Below are 25,145 nucleotides of genomic sequence, written 5' to 3'. Positions count from 1 at the left end.
AGCCTATTCCATTCCTAATCCTTGTCCACCAACTCGAACACATTTTAAGTGAATATCCTTGATCACCACACAGTTCCCTTCCGCGGACCGCCGCGCTACAATCCGAAGCGCCGCTCGGGTATCGGGTGGTTGAGCGCCAATGGTGCCGCCGGCGCAGCTCTGCTGGCAGCGGCTGGAGGTGGTTTCGGTGGTGCGATGGTCGGCTCGAATGGCGCCGCCAACGGAAACAACGGGGCTGGCGGTGTTGGTCTGATGCTCAGCCATCAGAACCACCAGCAGCACCTCGCCGGCCACCATCAGCAACAGCATATGCACCACCAGCACCACCAGAATCACCACCAGCAGCTGCAGCAGCAGCAGTTGCCCCACCTGCACACCCTGCAGCTCCACGGCCCGCCATCGCCCTGCCCCTCGGAGCACATGCTGGGAGCCTACAGCTCCGCCAGCTCCAGCCTCTCCGAGGGCTCCTCCGGCCACCGGTCCCACGAGGACGACATCAGTATTGTGACAGGTGAGGAATGGTTTTGTTTTTCGGTTTGATTTCGACTTCATTTGCATTTGCCTAAGTTTAAGTTATGTTAAGAGGGTTACTCAAAACATAGGTCTACTATTATTATAAATAATGGTAATGAATATACCTTCGTCAATTGGATAAGTATACCCATAACTCTATCTCCTACTATGTGTAACTGAAAGCATGCGATTAATTAGATTTTTACTAAACAAGGAATAATTGCATGTGTTTCTACCTCGCACTGATTCTATTATCTCAATCACATATCATTGACAAAGAAATCATTATTCTAAGAGAAATACAATACTTTATAAGCCCAAGAACACTTTACTATGATATATTGATATTAATATATATTGATTCCTCAGCAAAAAGAATATAAATATTTTAGTGTTAATTTCCAGTTTTTCTACGAAATCTATTAAACCATTGATTCTGATAATTTTCCCTCACATGTATTGTATACTTCATTGAAAATTTACCATAAACGATTTCCAGTTCATTCCTCTGTCATATTTCTACCATGTTAGTACTCCTTTAAAGCATTCGCTTTGTCTCCACTTAACTGGAGGCTCCTGTTGTGCGTTCAAACATTTGCATGCCACTCGTTTGTCTTCTGCCTCGTACACATTAAACACGTAGTCCTAAAAAAACCAACCACTCATTCTATCGTCCTTCCCCGAACAGACAAATCCCTGGGCGACACCAGCGACATAATCAGCGATTCGTCGGGCGTGGGAACGAACTCGGATTCGGCAGCATGTTCCATCGGCCATCCCAGCACCACTGTGGTGTGCATGGAGCCATATGCTGGCAATACCGTGGGTCACATTCGCCTTCAGCCGGGTGATGTGATCGAAGTGGTGGGCAGCACCGACTGCGGATTGCTCGAGGGCTATGTGCGAGGCACTAATCAGTCCGGCTTCTTTCCGGCCGACTGCGTCCAGGAGGTGAGTCTGCGCCAGAAGCACATCACCAATGTGATGACCGCCAGCACGGGCATGGCTCCCCAGCAGCAGCAGCAACAGCATTTGCAGCAGGCACCGGCAGGTTCCTCCGCCGCCTCCTACCAGGGATCACCACAGTTGAGCTTGTGTGGACATTCTGGCAGTTCCAGCACCCTGCTCCAGCAGCCCCATCAGTCGCCATCCCTGTCGGTGGCCAGCAATGGATCATGCCAACAGCCGCTGGAGAGCAATGGAGGTGGAGCCTCTGGCAATGGCATCAACAATCGAAACAATAACCACTCAGTGGGACAGTACAGTAGCGCCACTGCGCCACGCATCAAAAAGAGGTAGGAAAGCAAATCCCTTCTATGAGTTGCAAACTGACGCCACATCTCTTCTAATCCCAACAGCGCCTATAACGCCCCTCGATCGGTGGTACTGCACCGAGCGAAGCGCGGATTTGGCTTCATATTGCGCGGCGCCAAGGCAAGTTCCCAGCTAATGCAGCTGCGTCCGTCAGAGCGCTTCCCGGCGCTCCAATACCTGGATGATGTGGATCCGGGTGGAGTGGCGGACATGGCAGGACTGCGTCCAGGTGACTTCCTGCTGACCATCAACGGCGAAGACGTTAGCTCCGCCTCGCACGAACAAGTGGTCGAAATGATCCGTTCGGCCGGCGCTTTGGTCAACTTGACAGTGGTTTCGCCACAGTTCCCCCACCAGATGCAGGCCAGTGCTCAGTATCTGCCCAGCGGAGCGCGAGCCGGCAGCCACCATTTGAACAGTGGGCCGAGTACTCCTCAAAGTTCGCACCGTCAGTGCGCCACGTTGCCGAGAAAGATGACAGGTCCGGGAGGAAGTGGTCCTGCCTCCTCCTCCGGCGGCAGTGTGCGAATGGCACCGATGCCACCGCGCAGGGATCCCAAGACCACGTTGAGTGTAGGCAGGGCCAGAGCCAAATCCATGGTGGCTGGTTTAGAGAACGGCGGTGAGAAGGAGGACGATTTGCCGCACACCAAATCCAACTCAGTGGAGTCAATCGCAACGCCAACACCTACCGGTATTCAAACGGGACCTGGAACACCCGTTCAGCTGCGCACGGCCAGCATTAAGGCGCGACCCACGTCCAGTAGGATCACAGCTGCCGAATTGGAGGAGCTATTCCAGCGACAGCAAGGCGAGGGCAGTGCAGCAAACGCCAGTCGGTATGCCACCATGATGACCAGCTCCCGTTTCCAGTCGGGCACGGACAGCGGTGCAGCCACTCCACCAGCATCAAATGGATCTCCCATGAGGAGTGGACCGCTGGTGTACGGCAGTGTGGCTGAGATGAAACGTAAGACAGCGAGGAGCAAGCATGGTAGTGGCACGCTGCGTGGAAAGCCCGTAGCCACACCAACCGTCGGACCAGGTGGAGCTGGAGGCGGTCGTGACCTCAAGCGGTTCCATTCCACACCCGACTTGCATGGTCCTCAGCTGCACGGTTCAGCCTCATCCATTTGGCAGGCATCTGGAAAGGGTCACCACTCGCAGGACGATGTGGCCACGCTCCATGCCTCACTCCAACGCTTGAACTCTAACCAAGGTGAACTGAAACTGGGAGGATTAGGAGCAGGATCTGCTACAGGAGCGGGAGGAGCGGTACTACCGCCGCCCAATCACCCACCTCCGCCACCTCCAGTGGGTCAGGTTGTTAAAGTGGAAACACGCAGCAGTGTTTCAGAGTATGAGAGCACCATCTCCTTACAACAAAAACTGAAGAAGCGAGCGGAAAACGATGCTGTGACCAGTGCAGCCATCGATGGCGTCCAGAGCAGCTTCAATCCCTCGGCAAATGCCAAGATCTATGCCTCGCCGCAGGAACTGCGCAACGTGATGGCCTGGAAGTTGCGGCAGGCGCAGGAGAAGCCATCGCAGGAGACATCCGCTGGATCCCAGCAGCCAGTTAGTCAGTACGCTGCTCCCACGCAGATGCGACCAGCACAACAACAGCAGCAGCAGCAGCAGCAAGCACAGCAGCCACCCACAGCTCTGGCCTCTCACTATGCGGCTCCCCAAGTCCAGGTCCAGCAAGTGCAACTGGTGCAGCAGTCACCTCAGCAGTCTGCCCCTCAGTCCCCGCCTGCTCCACCGCTGCCACAGGCAGCACCTGTGCCGGCACAAAATGGCAATGGCAATGGCAGTACAAGTGGAGCCGGATCAGCTCCTCCTATTCCCGAACCTGACTACAGCTGCAGTGAGTCGGATGGCGAGGATGAGAACTCTATTCTGGTGGCACGGAACACCAAGCTCAACGAGAAGATTGCACTATTCGATGTGCCAGAAACTAGTGGAAATAGTCAGGCTAGGTAAATGTCTATCAAGTACAATCCTATTTACGTTCCCCATTAATAATCCTTCATTCATTCACAGTGGGAGTAGTTCCAACTCAGGCAGTGCCTCGATTTCGCATTCGCTCTCTGTGGAGGAGATCCAGCGCATTCGCAGCAATCTAAAGACATCAAAGTCATCGCCAAACGGTTTTGCCAAGAAACCAGAGGACGAGAAACCACAAGAACAGCAGCAATCCCACCAACAACCACAGCAACTGTTGCAGCCAGGCGAAGATGAGTGCGACAACAGCAGCTCCGGCGTCAGCAGCGAGCAGGAACAGCTGGCACTGGCCGCCGGGGTTACACTGCCAGGTGGTGGTAAGCCCACCGATACCATTAAGAAGAAACCATCGGTGACCATTGTCGAGGAACCCAAGACTATTCCCGATCAGCCCAGCAGCAACACCAGTCACACTACGAAGCCTATGGCCAAAACCACTATCAGCATAGGCGGCGGTGGCAGTACTGTGCCCACAGCCACACTTACAGTGAAGCAACTTGTGCAACAGCAACATGCACCTGTTATCCAACAGCAGCAGCAGCAACTGGGCAGCAAGCAACCAGTGACGGCCGCCAGCACCAACAAAATTACGCAACAGAGCACCATCAACAGCAATGTGATGAGTCCCCAGGTTTTGGGGCGCATTCCCAGCCATCATCATCAGCAGCAGTCGTCGAATCCCAACCAGAAGTTGATCGCCACCCAGCAGCAGATACTGCAGCAGCAACAACAGCAACTGGCCCACCAGCAACATCTCCAGCAGATCCTCAAGGCAAAGGCCGCCGCGGCCGGAGGAGCCAGCAACACTGCCGTCCTGGTGGCGAAGCATCAGCAGAAACTACATAAGGGCACCAGCAGTGGCCACGAATCAGAGATGGAGACTCGTTCCGATCTGGAGGATGATGATGGAGATCTGAGTCCCTCGCCACCGGCCAAGGCGTTCCAGCGTCACAATTCGCTGACGCGCAAACAGGCAGCGGCAATTGCCATGCAGAGGGGTGCCACCAGAACCACGGCAGTGTCCCTGATGCAACTCCCGCCGCCACTGGAAGCGGACAGCGATGGAGAGCCGTCACAGCTCACTCTTCAGCGCCAGCAGGCCCATCACCCGTCACAGACCCACCCACATCCCCACCAGCTGCAGCAACAACTGCAACTGCAACAGCAGCAGCAACAACAACCAATGGCCGCCCACATTGTGGGCATGCTGCCCAGCGGACAGTTGGTGGCTGTTGCCTCTGGTGCTGTTGCTGGCGTTCCGGGCGTTGGGGCGACTGCGGTGCAGCAGGGCAACAACAATCTGCAGCAACTGTGCACCGATAATCTGGTGTTGGCACCTCCGCCGCAGTTCTGCGATTGCAACGATGCCAAGCACGCGCCGCAGCCGCATCTGCCAACGAGCCAATATCATCCACAGCAGCAACAGCAGCAGCAGCATCAGCAGCAACAACAGCAGCAGCAACAGCTGCAACAGCAACTGCAGCAGCAGCAGATGCTGCAGATGCACCAGCGGCTGTCCGGGGGCGCTGGCGCTGGAGCGGTGGGCACCCTGGGAAGGGTCCGGATTGTGGGGGCCATGCCCAAGGCCAACCACCATAGGTTGCACTAAACTAAGCCTGGGGAATCAAATCAACCGTTTGCCAAATCGTTAAATCGTTAGTTAGTGTAAGTCAACAACAGTCATTGCCACTCACAACGAATAGCCGCAACTGCCTGCACCCAGAAAGGAAATGAAGCGCGACGACCACAAATCAGACACAAATCTAATTGTTGCCACATCTTTGCAATGGCACGAGGATGTTCGAATTAGAATTTTCTTGATTTCGAAATCTTAAGTTACTTTTATTATATTTATTGCGTGTGATATAAATTTATGCAAGCTGCCCGCGAGCAGAAACTAATCGCTATTTGTAATCAAACAGCAAGTATGTATGCAATATTTAATGATTAGTTAACAGATACCCAGAATCCTACCATTGAAAACAAACTGAAAGGCAGTCGCCGGAAATCCTTGCTCGATACTGGGCTTTTAGTTTGCTTTCGAGCTGCACACTGTGTCAAATGTTAGTGTGGACTTCAGTCCGCATCCGATCTTAGTTCGTAATGTTAGAAGGGCGCCAGCGCCAGGCAACATAATTTATTCAGTATCCATCCATTGATCATTCGTGTTCGCGTTCGACTAGTGCACAAAACATTTAAACGACATTAACATTACTCTAATTCACAACTAGCGTAGGTTTTATATGCCTAATGAAAGCAGGGAGGCGGAAGTTGCACCGAGTAACAATAATATTTGAATTTGAGCATTTAGCCGAATTTCCAGTCAAGTCAAGTCAACTAAACTAAACTAACAAATACTAAATGATTAAAACGTATAATGTTTTTAAACAAAATATTTATAAAACAAATATTTCAATAGGCGGCTATTTTATAATCGAGCAAAAAAAAAAACAAGAAAGATCGAAATTGAAAACAAAACGTAAATTTTTGCTAGTAAAATTTACAGATTTTTACTTTTAAAAGATTTTTTGTATAATTGTTTTTTTAGAGACAAACTTTAACTTGCCAGAGTATTACAGAATATTAGAGAACGTAATTGGAGTTGAAGAAGTAACGTATTGTATTGAAAGAGGTTCTCAACTATTTGCCAGCGCTTAATGCAAATATCGTCATAGGCAACCCAAACTTATAAATGCGTTTTCACGAGTAACAATTATTATAACTAAGGCTGATTTTATTGCATAATACATACAGAACACAGAAATCGAACCAGCATTCGCCTACATACTGAATGAAATATAATAAAGAACTATGAAGAACTCAACTAACCAAGCAAGCGATTGATGCATTTACATTGTTTAAACAAAAACTCTTTGAGGTATTGAAAGAATTGGATGGAAATATAATGAACTCGTTCGAATTGGCAGGCCGCTCCTTTAGCACTAGCACCTAAGTGTTGAAAAGTTAGAAAACCTAAATCTAAACCATAAACATAAACAACCGAGAATATATTGGATACTCTAGCGTATAACTAGGTTTTAGCACACTTTTTAGTTCTCGCAATAGTTGCTAATTATTTGTAAATTGTTTTAGTTCCAACGCACACACCCCGCGCGTACATGTAAACAAATATGATTAGCCATCAAGCTTGTTAGTTTTTAAGTTAAACCGTCTAGTAAATCCACGTGCAGTGCTCAGTTGCAACTACATCATGCAGTTCCCAATCGATGGGTGCATGCAACACGAATACGTGGAGCTGCAACTGCGAATGTGTTGGAAACGCTATATAGCAGGATTATTGAATATGCCTAAACCCCAAGATAATGTTAAACAATTAAAGCACACACCACCACACATACACTTTAAATGCAAGTATTTCAAATGGAATAATATGGAAATATTTATCATAAGTCGTAAAATATGCAATTATGTATTATGAAAACGCGTATGAGAAATTAATAAATATGAATGAAAACTATTCCACGGCCTAATTTATTCGGTTTAAGATGATGAGTAATTTTTTGAGCCATCCAAATCAGTGTTGTCCCAGGAATAAAAAGCACTTTTCGTTTATTTACAAAAGTAATATTTTTCTATTTTATTTTTTTAGTTTCCTTTTTTAATCGTAAAAGAACATCTGTAAATGTTTGTTTTTGCTTTCCAACATTTCGTTCAATCTCGGCAAACAGAAGGCTGGCGCACCAATACATCCGGCTAATCAAATGGAAAACCAACCACACGGCTGACCAAATCGATTTTACTCTTGCCCGAAAATCCGATCAGGCTTTAAAGCAATTGCAATGCAATTTAAAGTTTCGAGATGGTAAGCATGGTATGGTGGTATGCTATGGATTGCCGCTGGCAGCTGGTTGCTTTCTTGTTAATTGATATCAAGTTCGGATTGCTGCTGCATCTCGTCGTGATTGGCCAATAGTTTCGCGGGGAAACTGATCAATGGAACTGCAAAGCGAGGCGGCATCTGAACACCTAACGACTTTGCTCGCTATTTTGTTTGAATGGTGAAATATATATATAAATGTAATAATAATATGCCATATTGTATATAGTAATAATAGTGTATATATAATTTGCGGTATATAATAGTTATAAACAAATTTTTACTTCGTATCTTTAGCATTAATTACAAACTACAATTCGCGTATTTTATTCATTTATAATTGTAATAGTAAATTTTGTTAGGTTTTAATCGTTTGTTTGTCTGCGGCTTAAATACTTTTCATTAAATTTATTATATTTTTTTTTTGCTAGGCGTGTGTGCTATGGATTTGTTGCTGCTGATCCTAATTAATGTATGTATGTAAACTCTGCAAAAATGGCTGTGAGCTGTCTGTTACTATATAATTGTGGAAGTGGCAACCACTGTGCCCGATTGATTCAAAAATTTCTATGGCCTCAACTGAACGTGTCGTCTAACTTACGGACTTATGGAATTGCTCTAATTAGTTGTCGTACAATAATTTCATTGCTGGAATCTCTGGCATTTTCATCTGCTCTTCTTTTCGCGATTTCATTTTTGTTTGCTCTAATATTGTTCGTCCTCCTCCTCGTTTGTGTGGGCGTGGCTAGGCTTGGCATGGCATCACTTGGTAATGCGGCCAGGCGCATGTAGTAAATATAAATTTCGATCTCCGCTTAGCTCCTCAAACATTTTGTGGCGACTTATGGACTAATTATATACTCGTAAATTGTTAGCGCTGCTTTTACAGTAATCAAATATATCGGATCGCATACATATGATTTGTATATTATGTATTTCTGGGTGTATATCAATTTATTTAACAAACTACTAATTACGTTTCACTACCAAAAACTACGCATAATATATAGTGTATATTTTTTAAATATGTTTTGTTTGCGCATTTCTCGCACTGTTGCTCCGCGTTTAAAATTCCATTTAAAAATGAACTCGTCTAAAAAATTAATGTACAATAATAATTATAATATAATAATAATAACTGCTTCTCATTCTCAAATTTATGCCGTTTTTTTTAAAATTTCTTCGCTTTCACTATGCTTTGTGGTCTTTGCTTTTTGTTGTTTTCTCATTTGATTCGCTTATTTCTCAATTTGTGTTTAAGCATTTAAAATATCACCAATATTTTTGCTCTTTATTCTGACAGTTTCTCGATCTGTTTTCCCATTTTTTTTCGTTTTTGTTTTCTTTTGCTTTTTTGTTTGTTTCTCTTAGTTTGTCGATTTTGTTTTTATAAAAATTAAATTAAATTAAATACAATATAAAATGTACAACTATTTTGTGTTTTGTTTTTCGATTTTGTTTTGTTGTTGGTTCTTTTTGTGTTTGCTTCCATCATTTCATCTGGTTTTGCTTAAGTAATCAAACGAAATGGGGCGTGCAATCCGCTGGGCGTGGCACTACAAATTTGCATTAAGTACAAGTGCTTAAGTTGCACAACGAGTCTGTAGTATCTGTATCTGTATCGGTGTATGAGAATTTGAAATATGTTCGATTGTTTTTAAAGTACTTGCAAATACTTTCTCGAATTTCCCTAATTCCTTCGTTCGACCGCTGCATATGGAATGTCTTTTGCGAACTCTCGCCGCTGCCACGCCCAGTGGCCGCTCGCCTTGGACCTTGGGAACAGCTCTAATAATACATACAAATACGATAAAATACAATAGAATACAATACAGTGGAGCCCACGAAATTAGAGTACATAGACGAACGAACTTAGCTTAGGAATAAATTCACACACATATAACAAACAAAATAACTTCGTTGGCAGGAACAAGGGGGCGGGGCCGTGTGGGGCGGTTGGGCGTCAGGTCGGGTCGGTTGGGTTCGGCTGTCCAGGCCAATAACAACAAGAGGCAACAAAATAAAAAAATCTAAACAAAACTGAGGCAACATCGTGGTGGTTATGGTGGTGATGGTGGTTGTGTTTGGTGCTGGCTGGAGGTGGTGTTTGAGTGGTTACCGACAATCATCTACGGCATATTGAAGTCCTGCAGATTGAAGTTGTCGTTGTCGAGGGAGTTGATCAGATCCTGCGTGGAGAAGTTGCTGTCCACGGGCAGGTTGTCCAAGAATTCGAGACCGAAATCATTCGAGTTGGCCACCACCGAGTTGATCGTCTGGCTAATGGAACTGGCACTGGCAATGGTCGACGCGGAGTTGCCTCCGCCCGCTGCTCCGCCACCGCCGCCACCATTGTTGTTATTGGCCGATCCCGGCCCACCGCCGCCACCACCGCCCCCTGGACCCATTTGCATCATCTGCTGCTGCTGGTGCGTGGTCGTGGTGGTGCTCTGCACGAACTGCTGCTGCTGCTGCATGGTGATCTGCTGCTGGGTCTGGGTCATGTGCATGCTGGTCATCTGCATCTGGCTGGCCATCATGTTGCCACCGCCTCCGGATTGCTGCTGCTGGAGCAGTTGCTGCATCTGGATGTTGTTGGCGGCACCAGGTCCCATGTGCTGCTGCTGCTGCTGTTGCTGTTGCTGCTGCTGCTGTTGGCGCATCAGTTGCTGTTGCATCTGGGCTGGGGTCAGCTGCATTTGCGGCACATTGGGGCCGGACATCATGCCGCCAGCGTTGGGTCCACTGCCCGCTGCACCGTTGGGTGCACCATTGGGCATAAAGTTGCCTGCAAAGACGGATGACAGTTTAAGTGAAGCGAAGTGATGGTATTTCGCACTATTCAAAACTTACCTCCATTAAAACCACCGGGTCCCTGCCGCATGGGTCCACCTGGTCCCGGTCCACCGAATCCCATTTGCGTCTGCTGCTGTGTCATCATCATGTGCCGCCACTCCTGCTGCGAACCCATGGGCATGCCATCGGGCGTAACCTGGACATTAGGCGGCCTCTGCTGCTGCTGCGGACCGCCCATTGGGCCGCCTGCTCCGCCACCATAGGGCACACCCATGCCGGTCCTCGGACCACCGCCTGCTCCTCCATGTTGCTGCATGTACATCGCATGCTGTGGTCGCATCATCGGACCGGATGGCGGTATGGGCTGTTGGGTCATGCGCCGCATGGCCGCCGCCTGGGCAGCGCTGTTCGGGAAGCGGCCACCGTTGGCACCACCGACCCCTCCCACGCCCACGCCTACGCCCACACCTCCGACGCCGACACCACCGCCGCCCACCGTTTGCTGCATCATCTGAGCCTGCATCAACTGCGCCTTGGTGGCATTGTACTCGGGCGGTGGTGGTCGTGCTCCAGACATGTGCTGCTGCTGTTGCTGCATCGCCTGGGCGCGCATCATCTGCTGCTGCTGCAGGAACTTGGCTTGATTCGGATTTGGTCCTTGACCAGGTCCCGGAACCTGACCCGGTCCGCCAGCGCCGCTGCCCATCATCATCTGCTGGGCGGTTGGACCGGCAGCGTTGGGATTCATCTGCATCTGGTTCATGGGTCCACCCATCTGCATGCCCGGCATGCCGCCCATGGGTCCGCCCATCTGATTCATTGCACCGTTGTTGGGTCCGCCGGAACCGGGTCCACCGACCACGCCTCCATTGCCCACACCCACGCCAACGCCGACGCCTACGCCCACTCCAACCTGCGGCTGCTGCATGAGCGGCACATTCGGTCCGCTGGCATTGGCCGCCGCCTGCGCCTGCGCCGCTGCTGCCGCTGCTGCAGCCGCTGCCTGCGCTTGCGTCTGACGCTGGCGCATGTTGGGCTGCACCTGCTGCTGCTGGGCGGCCGCCTGTTGCTGCTGCTGCTGGTTGAAGTTCATGCTTTGGCTCTGGGAGAGCGAGAAGCCATCGGAGGGAACTGGAATGGAATTCAAATGGAATCATTAATGTATGTTCAATGTAAATCACTAAATTTTGCGATGCTAGCTTACCATTTGCATTGCTCATGTTTTGATTTGGTTGCTGCTGCTGCTGCTGTCCGGGATTAGGACCTCCATTGCCCACACCCACGCCCACGCCAACGCCCACGCCAACGCCCACGCCACCGCCCGCGTTGCCGCCATGCGGCTGTTGCTGCTGCTGCTGGGGATTCGGTCCGTTGGTGCCGCCGGGCTGTTGCTGCTGCTGTTGCTGTTGCGCCTGCTGCTGACTGAAGAAGACACCTTGTTGGGCGGCCACCGAGACGTTGCTCTTCATGTCGCCACTCAGATGCAGATGCTGACCAGCCGACACCTGTAAGGGGAAAATGTACATATGTGTTATGGTATTGAATATAGATACAGCAGATGGTAATGTTGGATATCAAATCTCCTTTAGAAAATACGACGCTATTTAATAGAAACTACTATTGTAATTGTAGAAACACAGCGAGATTTAAGGATGTTTATTCTAGATAGGAATTCTCATGTAATTTCCCTTTTGAGAGCAACAAGGGGCCTTTTTAAAAGGAACCATAGCAATTGGAGCACATAAAAGGGGCTATCCCTTTTCCAAAGATCTTTGATCTTATGCCTGAGACATGGACACCCACAGGCGACAGGCCACTCGAACGGTTGTCACCGGCTGCTGGCACTTTGGTAATTTGCCTGGGCTGCCGCCGCGAAGGATTTTTGGGGCTAATACCCGACACATAGATTGGCATCCATAGTGCCGGAAAGGCAGAAGGACGGATGGAGGCAGGCAGGCAGGGAGGCAGGCCAAACTTCCTACCTTCTCCATTTGCAGCTGTCTCATTTGCTGTCAGCTCGATGTGTCGCCCACACACACTCACACAGAGAATCACTTCTGCGGAGGGGGTGGATTGGCAGTGGGTGGCCGGGCTTTCAAGCTTATTATCGCCTGGATGGCTTTTGAATCCGCATTGACTGCCAAACACACACACACACAGAGAAGCAGAAGCATAAATCTTTCGACACTTTTTCATAGTCTACTTTGCTGCGTCTCTCTGTCTGTCCATCTGTACTGCATGTGTATGTGTGTGCGTGTATGAGGGGAGGGGGTATTCCCCCTACTGAGCAGCAAATTTGCCATTCATTTGTTATTGTAATGGGCCCGAAAAGAGCGCCGGGCCAACATGCAAAATGAGCGAAAGGACAACGCCAGCGATCGACCCTGCAGCAACTTCAATGCCACATCCCGCAGTCAACTCCCACTTTTGCCACCCAAAAAAGAGCCCTTCACCCCTTTGGCCCCTCGGAAGTTTGTCCTCGGAACTCGCCGCCACCTTGCCAAACTCGAATATGCGGGCAGCAAATAAATCTTCTCACCCGACACACCACACACCCTGTACTCGAATAGTTTCCATAGTTTCCGACAATGATTTTCCTCGCTTTTGAGCCACTGTGGCCCACCGAGTGGGGTAAAATTCAAGGCTTAGTTCTATCGTCACCTTTCGAGGTGTTTTTCCACATTTCATGTGTGACCATCAGCAAAAGCAATAGCAGCCACTACAACAGGAGTAACATCGAGCGCACTAAGCAACTTTTAGGTCGCGTTTGCCTTTTGGTACCTAGTAATTTGCAAATTGAGGGTTGGTAGGATACGTTGCAAGTTAAGAAAGTTAAATGGGTGTGCTTTATAAAGGTATATCAATATTTATATCTATAACCCTTTTTAGTAAGACATTATAGCTAGAAAATCCAGATTTTTCTCTGTCTATTAGATCAACGAATTTTCAATGAATTCTTTACGTTCTTCTAGCGAAAAGTGCTTAAATTACAGGATATCCTAGCGTCGAACCCTTCGGCTGTTGCCCTTGCTTCTGTGCCTCTTTTCAGTTGGCGCTGTTGCTGTTGTAATTGCTTGTTGGTTTAATTTATTGTGTGTTTTCTGCAGCTCCACGCATTTTCATTTTCAGCTCGCGTGCGAGCAGTAGGGCGCTGCGAGTGCGAGTGGGAGGGCGCCGCGAGTGCGAGTGGGAGGGGTGCGAGTGCGAGTGAGTATCGTAAAGTACGCTGATTAAAAGTCATGGACTCTCGTCGGGGCTAATTGAAGTTTAGTGCCTTGGCTTTGGCATTGGTCGCTGTGTGGGTAACCTTCTGCCAAACAGTTGAGCACCCCACCACCCACTCGTTCGAATGTTGGCCATAAATCATGCGCCTGCCTCTCTGAATTCAAAAGGTAAGGTGTAAAATGTTGGCTCGGTGTGGCAAGCGAACTGAGGGTTTTAGGCTTGATATGTGTGGGCGTAAACAGACAGAGAAAAGCTGCTACAGATACCTTTCTTTTTTATCTTTTAAGATATTAGATATAAGATATATCTACTAAAGTCATATTAATTTTTCTCTCTGCACCCACCAACTTGTTGGCTCTGCTAAGCCCAAGGATCACAGCTTCTTTCTGCACTGTCAGTCATAAATACCTACACCAAATAAAGTCGATGGGCCTTGATTAAACATCGATTGGCTGCGGATGGAAGCGCAGGAACAAGTTCATACAACAAATCATTACAGCAGCTTTCATAAAAAGCAGACAACGACGAACAGGAAAGCCCAGCCACCCACATACACACTTTTGCACCCACCGGCGGAAACAGCCCCACTAATACATAAAATATCAATAAAAAAAGTTTAAAGGTAACTGCCGAGGACGAAGGCGTACGAATTTGCAGGGTGGTTGGAGGACCAACAAGCAGGAGGAGCAGGAGGAGGAGGAGGAGGAGGAGGAGGAGCTTGCGGGTAAACCGGAGACGCCGCACGAGCGCGTAAATCCTGCAGCTATTACCCAAGCGCCGCCGTATTGATTGCGCTGGAGACAAACACAGATACACACACACGGCACACACACACACACACATAGAGCAAGGACTCTAAGCAGGAAATGCGCATTTGACAAGCCAAAAAGATTGCCGCACGCCCCACGCGCTGTCAAGGGAATGATATTCGTGGGGCAAGGGGTGCTGCTACAAGGGGCACAGTGGGGGCGGCAGGGGGATGCCTTGCATATAGACTTGACAATGATATATGTGACCATCCCGGCAGTGTCCTCCCTAGGCATGTGTGTGTGTGTGCCTGTATGTGTGGCACATGTAAGGCTGGAGTATCAGCAAAAAAAATAAGAACAAATATACGGAACGAAGAACATAAAACTCTAAAGGAACTGCGGTCCCCCTTTTTCCGAGCGCTTGCCACACATATCTTCAACTCCGCTCGACTAACCAGGCACAACTGTACCCACCACACGAGTGACGAATGCCGCAGCCAAACTTGTTGCCCACTTGCACTTAAAGTAATTGAAAAACTTCCCAGACCCAAAAACCTTGTACAGGTGCGAATAATCTCAGCAAAGGCTTTTATGAGTAATTATTAGCAAAGATGGCATGGCAATTATCCACAACTAAACTATGTCGGTAAAAAGTGGAATCAATTAAGATATAAAATTCCATGGAAATGCAATACATTTCATGTAGTTCTAGTTAAGGAGGTTCTACTGTTGCGGAAGCGGGGCGTAAGTAACTCATAAACCACCCACTCCACCCACTTGGCGCTGCTTGGCAGCCGACCAAAAATTGAAGAGTCAATGAAATTAGCAAAGAGGCCACGCCCACCGACGCCCACTTAGCACTGCCCCCAAAATGATTTAGTCTACGCTTTAGTTTTGCTCTTTTCCCATTTCCCTGCCGCCTCGCCATGTTATTTTCTTCCGTTTTTTTTTGTATTATTATTTTGGCAGCGAAGCCAAAAAATCCAAAATGAAGCCAAGGGAATTCCGGGAGTGGGAGGTGGGAACGGTGGGCGGATGGCCACCCGTTGGGCGTCTGTCACTGGATATTTGTGTGACATAAACTAGCTGCCTGGCAAACCCCGCTGCGAGCTCCTCTGCGATCCTAGCCAAACCAATCCAATCCAATCCCAACCCATCCCATCGCATCACATCCCATCACATCAGGTCCCATCCAATGAGGTGTCCGCGCTGCGTTATTTAACGAAATTATGACAGCAACCGGGATGGATATATAGGAGATATAGGGAACAGGCGAAATCTCATTTGGAAAAGCGTTAGAGCAGAGCGAATTTGATTTTTAATTGCCAGCGACGAGCAGGAAAACGCAGGGCTCACAAAATCCGATTGCAGCGGTTGGGGGCAGATAATCGGATTTGTAGGAAAATTCAAGTAACTCATGATGATTAGAAAGTGGAATTTTCATAAAAGAAAATCTAATATTGTTATTGAGTTTCGAGCTATAAGCAGTGGACTAAGTTCGTTAGTTTATAAACCCATTGATCTCATCTCCTTTGAGTGTCCTTCGTTAATTGAGAAGACCAACGTGATCCTGCCCCATTCCTACCACTTCAATGCCACGTAATTATGCTCACATATGAGCATGGCGAATGCCCGCGTGCAGATTGCATCCCATTCGCATTCCGAGATGCAGTCAATCCCGAACTGTCCTGTCCAAAGAAGACAGTGGAAGTCTGCCGCGCGCGGGGTTATAACTTTCCACACACAGGAAAACTGCATCGCGTCCATCCACATCCACACTCACATGCACATTCCCGTCATCATCATCATTGTTGATGCCGACATATCAGCCAACTTTCAGCGCATCAAGCGGTGTGAGTTTCGCCCCCCAGTTTTCCCACTTTCCCCCGTTTTTCCCCGCTCTTCTTGCTGCTGCTGCCACCCAAAGGACCCCAGTTTTTCCCAATGGAAGGTAGCGAAAAACTTTTGAAACAGTTGCAGTTGCCACACAATGCCAGACAATCGGCAGCGTAGGGAGGAGCATAGAAGCGAGGAATAGATACAATGGCCAACCAGCCACCAACCACCCGCCACCCACTTGGGCGCCACCCACAACACCCGCTTGCAATGCGGTTTCCGTGTGCCTGCTGCTGCTGCAGCATGTCAATGATCATAAATTAAACTCGCAATAATTATAAATTAAATTTTGGCATAAATGGCCATGAGTGTGGCCCCCAAAATGCATGCATATGTATGTGTGAGTGTGTGCCCGAAATGAACTGCACTGTATGCATGTGCCATGTGGGTCAAAAGGGGGCCAAAAAGGGAGCCTTCGCCCCAATGGAATCAATGGAACGGTGGGTGGAGGAGGGGCTGTTGACTGGGGGACTGGCTTAAATAATTGGGGTTCGGCTTTGGCTTTTCGTTCGATGCGATGAATGACTTCGATTTGTTTGTTGGCTTCATTTCAGAAAGGGTTTTCCAATACAGATACATAAATAGCGAAACGACAGGCGGCACAGGCAGCGGTCAGGCACACCTGTGGCAAATTTATGAAAACCTTTTTAATGGATCGTCTGTCAAAAGTTTACGAGCTCGAGCGGGGTTTTTCCTCAATGCAACAACAGCCAGGCTACATCATCTCAATATATATATGGTAGGAAAGCAAGCCATTTGCAGGCTTAAGTTTATTGACCTAATTGCTATGGAAGTACTAAAAAGATAAATGCACAAGAAGATTTTCTAAATGGCATTTGATTGGAGCATTATATGTTATATATGAGAAATGCTAAGTAAAAATCGTTTTGAAAAATATTCAGTTCTAGGAATTTTCATTTCTGAAAAGTAAGCTCTTTCGAGAAAATATTTCAGAATATTCCAATGCAAGGCATGAATAAAATATACTACATGATTTTCCTCTCTCTCTCTGTTTTTCTGCCAAATTCCACGAAATTGGTAGCTTCTTCTGGGGCTTTTGGGCCATTAACAATCTTCCTTGACTCGAGAATTGTAGGAAATGTGAAACATCAACATCAGATATAGAATCATAGAATCATGAAACATGATTTCATTAGTTGAATTTATGTTTGCCGCATTTTTTCCATTTCTCTTCAACAATTACGATGCGGCGGTAGTGCATAGAAATCAAAAGGCATTTTGCAGTTCACCGTTCCCAAGTCGTTCATTCGACTTGATGGATTTTTAAATTAAATTTAATTTGCAATTGCATTTTTAATTTGCAGCCGCCAGTTGCTTTAATGGGAACTTAATGCCGCCGCAAACGCAAGTCGTTTGTAGTGAAGTGTACTGGACCGTGGAAACACTGCGGCTAATTAGTGTAAATATTTTGCGTGCCCAATCCAATCCAATCCAATCCGATCCGATGTTGGATTTACTCCGTGATTGCTATACAAAATGTGCCAGCTAATAACGATCATTACACGATCTGAGACGATCTGATTTGATCCCAATCATAATGATATGAACTGCAAACGACTTCCTGTATTAACGAGAACAAAGCACTTTGGATCGGATGAGATCAGAGCGTTTATATCGTGCTTATCTGCAGATGATAAGCATGCTGAAAGCGGAAAATCCGTGGCTAAAGACAGAAATCGGATGAATCATATAGCTGGCATCTGATAGATAAACCAGCTGCACGGCAACAACAACGATGGGCGAACAAAGCAGCGGCGCACGATCAACATGAAAATAGCTATGAGAAGAATTCTTCTCGCCGCGATTCTTCCACTCTCTGTTCGCCACTTTGCGAATGACTGCATCTATGAGGTACAAATTGAATCGCAAAAGAAACGCGCGCGCTTCTGACTCAGCCAGCAGATTTGCAATAAAAGTCAGAACGTGACAAAATTTAAAATAATCAAGAAACACGGAAGATTTAGGAGAAAGCTGAAAATCATTCAGTAAATGAGATGGAAGATATGGGATTTACTTTAATGAAATACGAAAATTATTATTAAACATTTAGAGCCCTTAATGGAAAACCAAGAACAAAATGGTTATATCCTCACTTATTCGGTAAATTGAAAATCAATTCCTATTGCAAATTTTCAACATATTTGCTTATGCATGTGCCGGAACTTTGTCAGCACAAAGTTCAACATTCGTTAATTTTATTTACACACACACACGCACACAGATACACACAGACCCACGCACACACGCACACTTTGGTAAATAGAGAACACAACAGAATGCAAACAACAAACAAAAAAGCAAAGCTGCAAATTTGGCAGAATTATCCAGCCATATGAATCCGGCCGCCCCTTTTGCTTTTCCAATTTTCCCCACAGGATCACCACATCACCTGCATGGAAAATTTCGTCTGCATTTTCACCCAAATACGACGGCACGAATTTTCGCATTGATTTTCCAGCCCACAGATGAAAAATTGGTAGATGTTTGGCTCGAAAGGTATGCCGTTTGATGCTGCCGTCTTTTTCCAGCAGATTTATCATCGATATTTTGTTTAAACATAGGTTTGCGTATACGAAATTCAGATAACTCGAAGTGAAATAGAGTTCTAACTATTAATTATGAAAGTATGTTTAAGCCATCAACGAGACGTTTTAACCGCCGAAAAGGGAATTAAGCCAACTAAAGCTGATCCCTCGCACTTTCCCGAAAACTCCTTTTTTGCACCGACATTTCACTCACTTTCTGCACCTCCACATCCCCATCCACATCCTCGTCGTCCCATTTTCATCCGCTTTCCACTGCCACTAACCTCAACCATTTACATTTTCAATTACTTTGGCTCGGCGAGTTTTAAAGTGACGAGCGTTAGACACGCACCGCAGCCACGCCCCCTAACACACTCCCACGCCCTCCACTCCAAGATCAAATGAAAGTAGACAATATGGAATTACACATACGCCACGTGGGCCCTCAGAGGAGAACTACGATTTCCAGTGGGCGTTGTCGCACAAAAGGCATCTTTTTTTTTATTTTTGCACACAAATTAAAACCGGGGGTTAATAATCTCTCTCTTTGAAGGCGAATTCCATACCATTTCTGCCCTATAATATTCATGGAATGTTTACCAACACACATAAAACAACAATTACTATATTATTTAGCGTGACACTGGTTACCATTCACTTCAACATTATATTGATTTTCCTACGGGGAGTGAAAAAAACGAGACAACTTTTTCTTCACTCGCCGCTATATTTAACATTTTTTCTTCCAACTGACGTCAATGTTCTATTCTATTTAAGGTATTTTAAGTAGGTATTTTTGCACTGCGGCGAGCGGAATAAAATGCAAATCTGCATATGATTGGTATTTGAAATGCCGTCTGAGTTGTTTTCTAATTGACGTCAACAGCTTGAATGCTTTAGAATTCCTATAGAAGAAGAAAGCGAACCAAAAGATACTTGTTTCTCTGAGGGAGCATCACTAGTTGAAGTTCTATTTAATGCCTCTCGTTAGTTTAAAGTAACTAGTTAATATTCTGCGCTCTATCCCCAGTTTATCCTGGTAGATGCTTCTGTGTCCGATCAAGTACCTGCAATTCCATAATTCCACTTGAGCCTTTCACCCTTTTGCCAATATCCTCCTCTCATCGTTTTCACAGTCGGATTTCGTGTTATGGCCGTAAAAGTGTGGCAAATGTAAGTGAACAACAACTTTCCTGACCACTTGACCTCCCGGCGAAGCCCCCCCAAAACCCCCAACACCCCCGCACATCCTTCATCCCGCTTGTTGGCAAAGTAATTAATTTGATAAAGTGGCCGGGCAAAACGTTTCTGCAGCGAGTGGGTGGCTTGGATGCCCAAGGTGTTGTTATGAGGGGGGTGCTGCGGGCTTGGGGGGTTTTGGGGGTGTTGAGGGGCGTGAGGGCCCCGCAGACATATTTATGGTCGAGAACATATATATTTATATACATACATATAACCCTGTGCGTGAGTGTGTGTGTAGTGGCAACAGATTGTGCGTTCTGTTTGGGTAGTTAATGAAATGAGTTCGGTTGTCAACGAAAACCCAGGGAAAATGTCACTGGAAATTATTTTGCCTGCGACCAGAGCAACAAAATTTAATGGAATTTCAAATGGTGAGGCATGTGTTTTTGTGTGTGTGTGTTTGGATTGGAAGTGCAATGTATGTAACCCCCTTCCCACAGTCCATTTCCTGGCTCATCCTGGCCAGAATTTACACTTGACCAAGACTCGTTTGTTTGCCAACCGGCCTGTCTTTGGCTCGTTTGCCTCTTGTTGGTTTTTACATTTTACATGAATTTGCGTCTGAGTGGCGCATGAAATTTAAACAAATTGCGAAAATACTTTGTTTTTGATATGAGCGTCAAAAACCTTGCCGGCCAGACAGCCTGTCTCGCACTGAGTTCCGTTCTCCGTTCGCAAATAAAAACTAATTTGAATAGACGACTGCTGCAAATGGTGATAACAACCGAACTTTTGAGCCAGAAAATGCCAGACTAACTGATACCTAAACAAAAGTTTTTGCAGCCGTCCAAAGCCAATCTAAATGTACCCAAAAATAAGCGCATAAAAACAAAAAAAAAAAGCGCATGCAAAGGCGGAAACATTTTGTAAATCTTTTTGGCAAGCTTCGGCTCCAGTTGGAATCGCTTTTTATGCCCTGGCAGCCTATAAATATGCGACGTGAGCTGTTTGCGGAAAGCATCACACACACACACAAAGTGGCGAAGGAGCGCCTTGTAAAAAGCATAGCATACTTTCCAGCGTCCACCAGGATTTGTTGCGAGATTAGAAAAATTAAACTTAGAAAAGGATACGTTAGGAGCGCGCGAGGGCAGCGGGTAGCTGCTGAATAACAAGTGGCGAAAGGCAAATTATAGCAAATAAAATGCAAAACCAGTAGCAGCAGCTAAAACTTTGTTCCTCGCGAATAATTTCCATTAAAATAGATTAAAAACTGAAATATTTATATATGTATATCTAACACATCAACTGGGTGCGTGTGTGTGTGCGTGGCAAGTGTATGTGTGGGTGCCATTCTGATGCCCCAAGGAGGTGAAAGTATTAAAAGTACTTGCCACTTGCTTACGCTTTCCCACTGCCACGTCTTCATCTCAGTGTTATATGAAGCAGATTACATGGCATAATAATCACGATGAAGGGGGAGACACACACACACAGGCAACCGGGGGGCATTGTGGGGTTAAGAACTCGGGCAAATATTAAATTTGATGCCAACAGCAAGGCAAAATAGCTGATAGGAGGTGCTGAAAGAAAACGCCGCAGGGAAATGCCGTATAAAATGGGTAAAACGGAAAGGTAGCAATCAAAGTGGCCAGGTGAGAGCAGGTGGCAATCATGCCGCCGCCTCCCGAAAAGGTGAAAAAAAGAGATAGCAAGCCAGCTAAGCCCCAGGAAAATGAAATATACCAGCTAAATGGTAAATATGTGTGAATAAACTGATTGATATTGCTGCCATAAGCTGCCAAAATAATCCCTCAAATAGAAGGTTGGCTAACTATAATTGCGAAGCTGGGCCACTCAAGATACATTATATTATGGAAAACTCAGCGTAACGAGCGAAAGGTGGGAATAAAATGATTTTCACACATCTTCAAAACTCTGACGGTAAGCGTTTTTGGGGTTAACCGTTTCGCCAAAGTTCATCAACTTTTCCGCTCACCTTTTTGCCCCGCAGAAACGCTCAACACCTGCAAATTGATTGAAACGCAGCCGAAAAAGAGCGGCAGGAGTGGAAAAAGAAAAACAGAATGAAAATATTACGAAACTTCGCTGTCGCTGCGCCAAAAAAAAAAAAACACCATCTTGCCAACATCGCCGGAAAATCCCCCTTATACTGACACGAATGGGAATATAAAAGGTAAATAATGTGACCTTTGAGAGCATCAAATGCGTTAGGTAATGGGCCGGGTCAGAAAAACAATACCTAACTGAACATGAAAACGTAACTGTAACTGAAACTGAAGCTTAAATCTCAAGCGAAGCGTTATCCGCAAAACTGGATACCTAAAAACAACAGCAAATTCGTTGAATTATGAAACAGCAGGGAAAATATCATGTTTTCTTTTGTAGCCAAAAGTTTTTCGCTCATAAATAGGCCGACTGTCTTTCGCTCCCACTCGTTTTCACTTAGTGCCGAAGTTTCTGCTTCTTTTACCGTTCGGGGGAAATTAAATTTATAGGGGTTATACAACAGCCGTTATACAGATGTAGATGTAGAATCTGTCCAATAACTCCTGGCCCATAATCCCCGTCAAGGCGAGTTATGCGAAGAGTTGTCCGGGAATCTGCGAACCTAACTGAATTTCGGTGATTTGCTTTTATTGCCTTGGCGCCTGCGCATTGCGTAATGTAATTTTTCCGCCTCTTTCATTTCATTATATGTACTTTCGAATGCTATTGCCTAGATCTCACCACTTCCTCGTTCGTCGCTGCTATAAATTATTTATGGTGTTTTGATACAAGATGACTCGCGCAGTTCGAAGTTGGTCGCATGTGCTCGCATTTCTTGCTTACTTCATTAAGTCGCCCGGGCCAAGTCATAAAATCTGATATGACCCTCTCTTCAGTGGGAGCATTCTAGCTGTCTCTTTCGCCGTGTAGCCTCTCTACCTATCTCTCTCGTTCTATCTGTCCATCTATCTCTTTCTCTTTGTCTCTGTCTTTCTCTCTCTGAGTGTTTGTGCCTGGCGCAAGTATAATTTCCGCACATTTTCACGTTTTGCACATTTCCGCTGCATACTTTTGTGCGCCCTGGCATTTTGATGACGCTTTCGCCTGCGGATCGACCAACCGAAGCCTCCTCCGCAACTCGTTCTCCCAGAATTCCCCCCCTCCCACTTCACCACTTTTTATTGTATTTTACAGAAATTTGTTGGTGGCTAGAACTACACTACTCCCCCCCTGCTGTTGTTACTGGCATTTTAACGAGTTAATGCAGGACATGCAAAATGGCCAGCATTTTGAATTCATTGAACTTTTAGCCGGGACTACACGCTTGTTTTCGGTTTGGCTGTTGCCTGGTTTTTGTGCCCGGTCGGTTGCTTTGGTTATAGCTAAAAGTTACATTTTTGCGCAATAAGTATCTGATAAATATTATTCGCAATCGTCATGTAATGGGGTAGTAATTTCTATTTGAGATGGATTTTTATCTGTTACATAGTTTGCTTGAAAATACTAGGAATATGTTTATTTTTTAAGCCACCAGAAGCATTTTAAATAACAAATTTAAAGAGTTATGCTTCAAATATATATTATAGGAAGACCTGAATAGCCCTTCTTAAAAATTCGCCAAATGAAAAGACATTAAAAATGGCCTGTCATCCTTCTTGGGCAAAGAACCTCATTAGTAAAATGTATAATTTCCATTTTGCCCGCTGCTCCTTTTCTACACATTCTACCACTCCAACTTTATATTCTTCTCGGCTTTTTTTTCTACTCTTCGCTTAATTTATTGTGCATATACACCAGCATTTGCTTCTTGTGCGCCACACCGTTCTTTGTCAAATTCATTGTACATTTTACACTTTGCCCGCTCATTTCTTGCACTTAAGAGGTTTCCCCCACAATTTGCTTCGCCCTCTTTGGAAAATATTATTGAGCCGAGAAAACTCGTTGAATCCGATGCTGTTTTGGTTTTTTGCAACCCTCGTTGCCAAATGCCTCCTCTTTTTGGGGGCATTTTTAATGAGTCCTATGCAAATATATCATTAGACTTAAGTGTGTATACGTGTTGTGTCTTGGCCCGATAAGCGAGCCAAAAGGATTCGCCAGGACAGCTTTTGATTATGGTCCACTGAGGAAAATCGCAGTAAAGGGCGAAAAACTAGACGCCAAGGACACGAAGGACGTCGAGGGAAACTGGCACTGAGTGGCTAGTGGGCAGTCTGAATAAAAAATTATAATAAACCTCGAAAAATTTCAATCTCAATCGTCAACAAGTTTCGCCTGCCCCGCTTTCCCTTCATTTTCGTCGGCACTCAACTTGCATCAACTATTTTCTATGCAAGGGGGGGGGGGGGGGGGGGGGGGGGGGGTTTGGGGTGGCTAAGAGGGAAAAGTCTCAGGCAACCGAGGGTTAATGCATGAACGAAATTCATGGTAAAACTTGAGCTAAATGCGCCCAGGAAAAGGTGCACGTAGAGAAATTAGAGTGTTTTAGTTTTACATAAAAATTTACACACCAAAAGATTCAAAGTATTTTATGAATATAATTATTTCGCAATTTTATGAATATTTCTATTTCAATATTTATATGTTGCTTCTATTAAGACAGAAAAAATGGGTATAAAATATAATCATGTTACCAAATTTTTGTTTTATGAAGTTAGCTCTCCTTTTTTGCAGTGTAGCTGACCAAAAATCGGATGAAATTCCGTTGCCGTGTCCCTTTTTCGACCAGGCCAAAAGCATTTTGTTCTCTCCCTCTATCTCTATGTACCTCTCCCTCTATCTCCTCTTTCTTTCGCCTTTCTCTCTTTTATGCTTTTTTGGCTGTTCTCTGATGAAAACTACTCAGCGACATGAAACTTAACTTAAAAAGTTTTGCACTTTCATTTTGTAAATGAAATGTTGGGGTGTTCTTGCTGCTCTTGTTGTGTTTGTTGTTGTTGTTGTTGCGAAATAACAGGAAAACAATTTGGAGCGGATAATGAATATGGGTTAGGTTTAGTGCATATGTATATGTAAATGTGAGGATGCATGTGGCTAGGGAATATTGCTTTTGTGTGAGAGAGATTCCCA

The 25,145-nt window shown here is 46.0% G+C and overlaps 2 protein-coding genes across 10 annotated transcripts in view; one reads left to right on the top strand and one right to left on the bottom strand.

Annotated features, from left to right (window-relative positions):
• The window catches only part of LOC6609084 (SH3 and multiple ankyrin repeat domains protein 1), a 62,684-nt gene extending 56,022 nt beyond the window's left edge, over positions 1–6,662 (top strand). For 3 of the 5 annotated variants that reach the window (XM_032714802.1, XM_032714801.1, XM_032714803.1), the window contains 4 exons: positions 74–511; positions 1,202–1,808; positions 1,872–3,809; positions 3,874–6,662. In XM_032714802.1, the coding sequence (XP_032570693.1) occupies positions 74–511; positions 1,202–1,808; positions 1,872–3,809; positions 3,874–5,443 (4,553 nt within the window). In that variant the 3' untranslated portion in view covers positions 5,444–6,662. The remainder of the gene's footprint in view (positions 1–73; positions 512–1,201; positions 1,809–1,871; positions 3,810–3,873) is intronic. The other 2 variants (XM_032714804.1, XM_032714805.1) reach the window with 1 other exon arrangement.
• Positions 6,663–9,118: 2,456 nt separating this feature from the next.
• The window catches only part of LOC6609083 (neurogenic protein mastermind), a 66,050-nt gene continuing 50,023 nt past the window's right edge, over positions 9,119–25,145 (bottom strand). For all 5 annotated transcript variants that reach the window (XM_032714795.1, XM_032714796.1, XM_032714798.1 and 2 more), the window contains 3 exons: positions 11,673–11,973; positions 10,526–11,599; positions 9,119–10,460 (listed from right to left, as the gene is read on the bottom strand). In XM_032714795.1, the coding sequence (XP_032570686.1) occupies positions 9,802–10,460; positions 10,526–11,599; positions 11,673–11,973 (2,034 nt within the window). In that variant the 3' untranslated portion in view covers positions 9,119–9,801. The remainder of the gene's footprint in view (positions 10,461–10,525; positions 11,600–11,672; positions 11,974–25,145) is intronic.

This window comes from Drosophila sechellia, chromosome 2R (genome assembly GCF_004382195.2).
Source record: "Drosophila sechellia strain sech25 chromosome 2R, ASM438219v1, whole genome shotgun sequence".
NCBI lineage: Eukaryota > Metazoa > Arthropoda > Insecta > Diptera > Drosophilidae > Drosophila > Drosophila sechellia.
The sequence above is the reverse complement of the archived record's forward strand: the minus strand, read 5'-3'. Positions and strand labels throughout refer to the sequence as shown.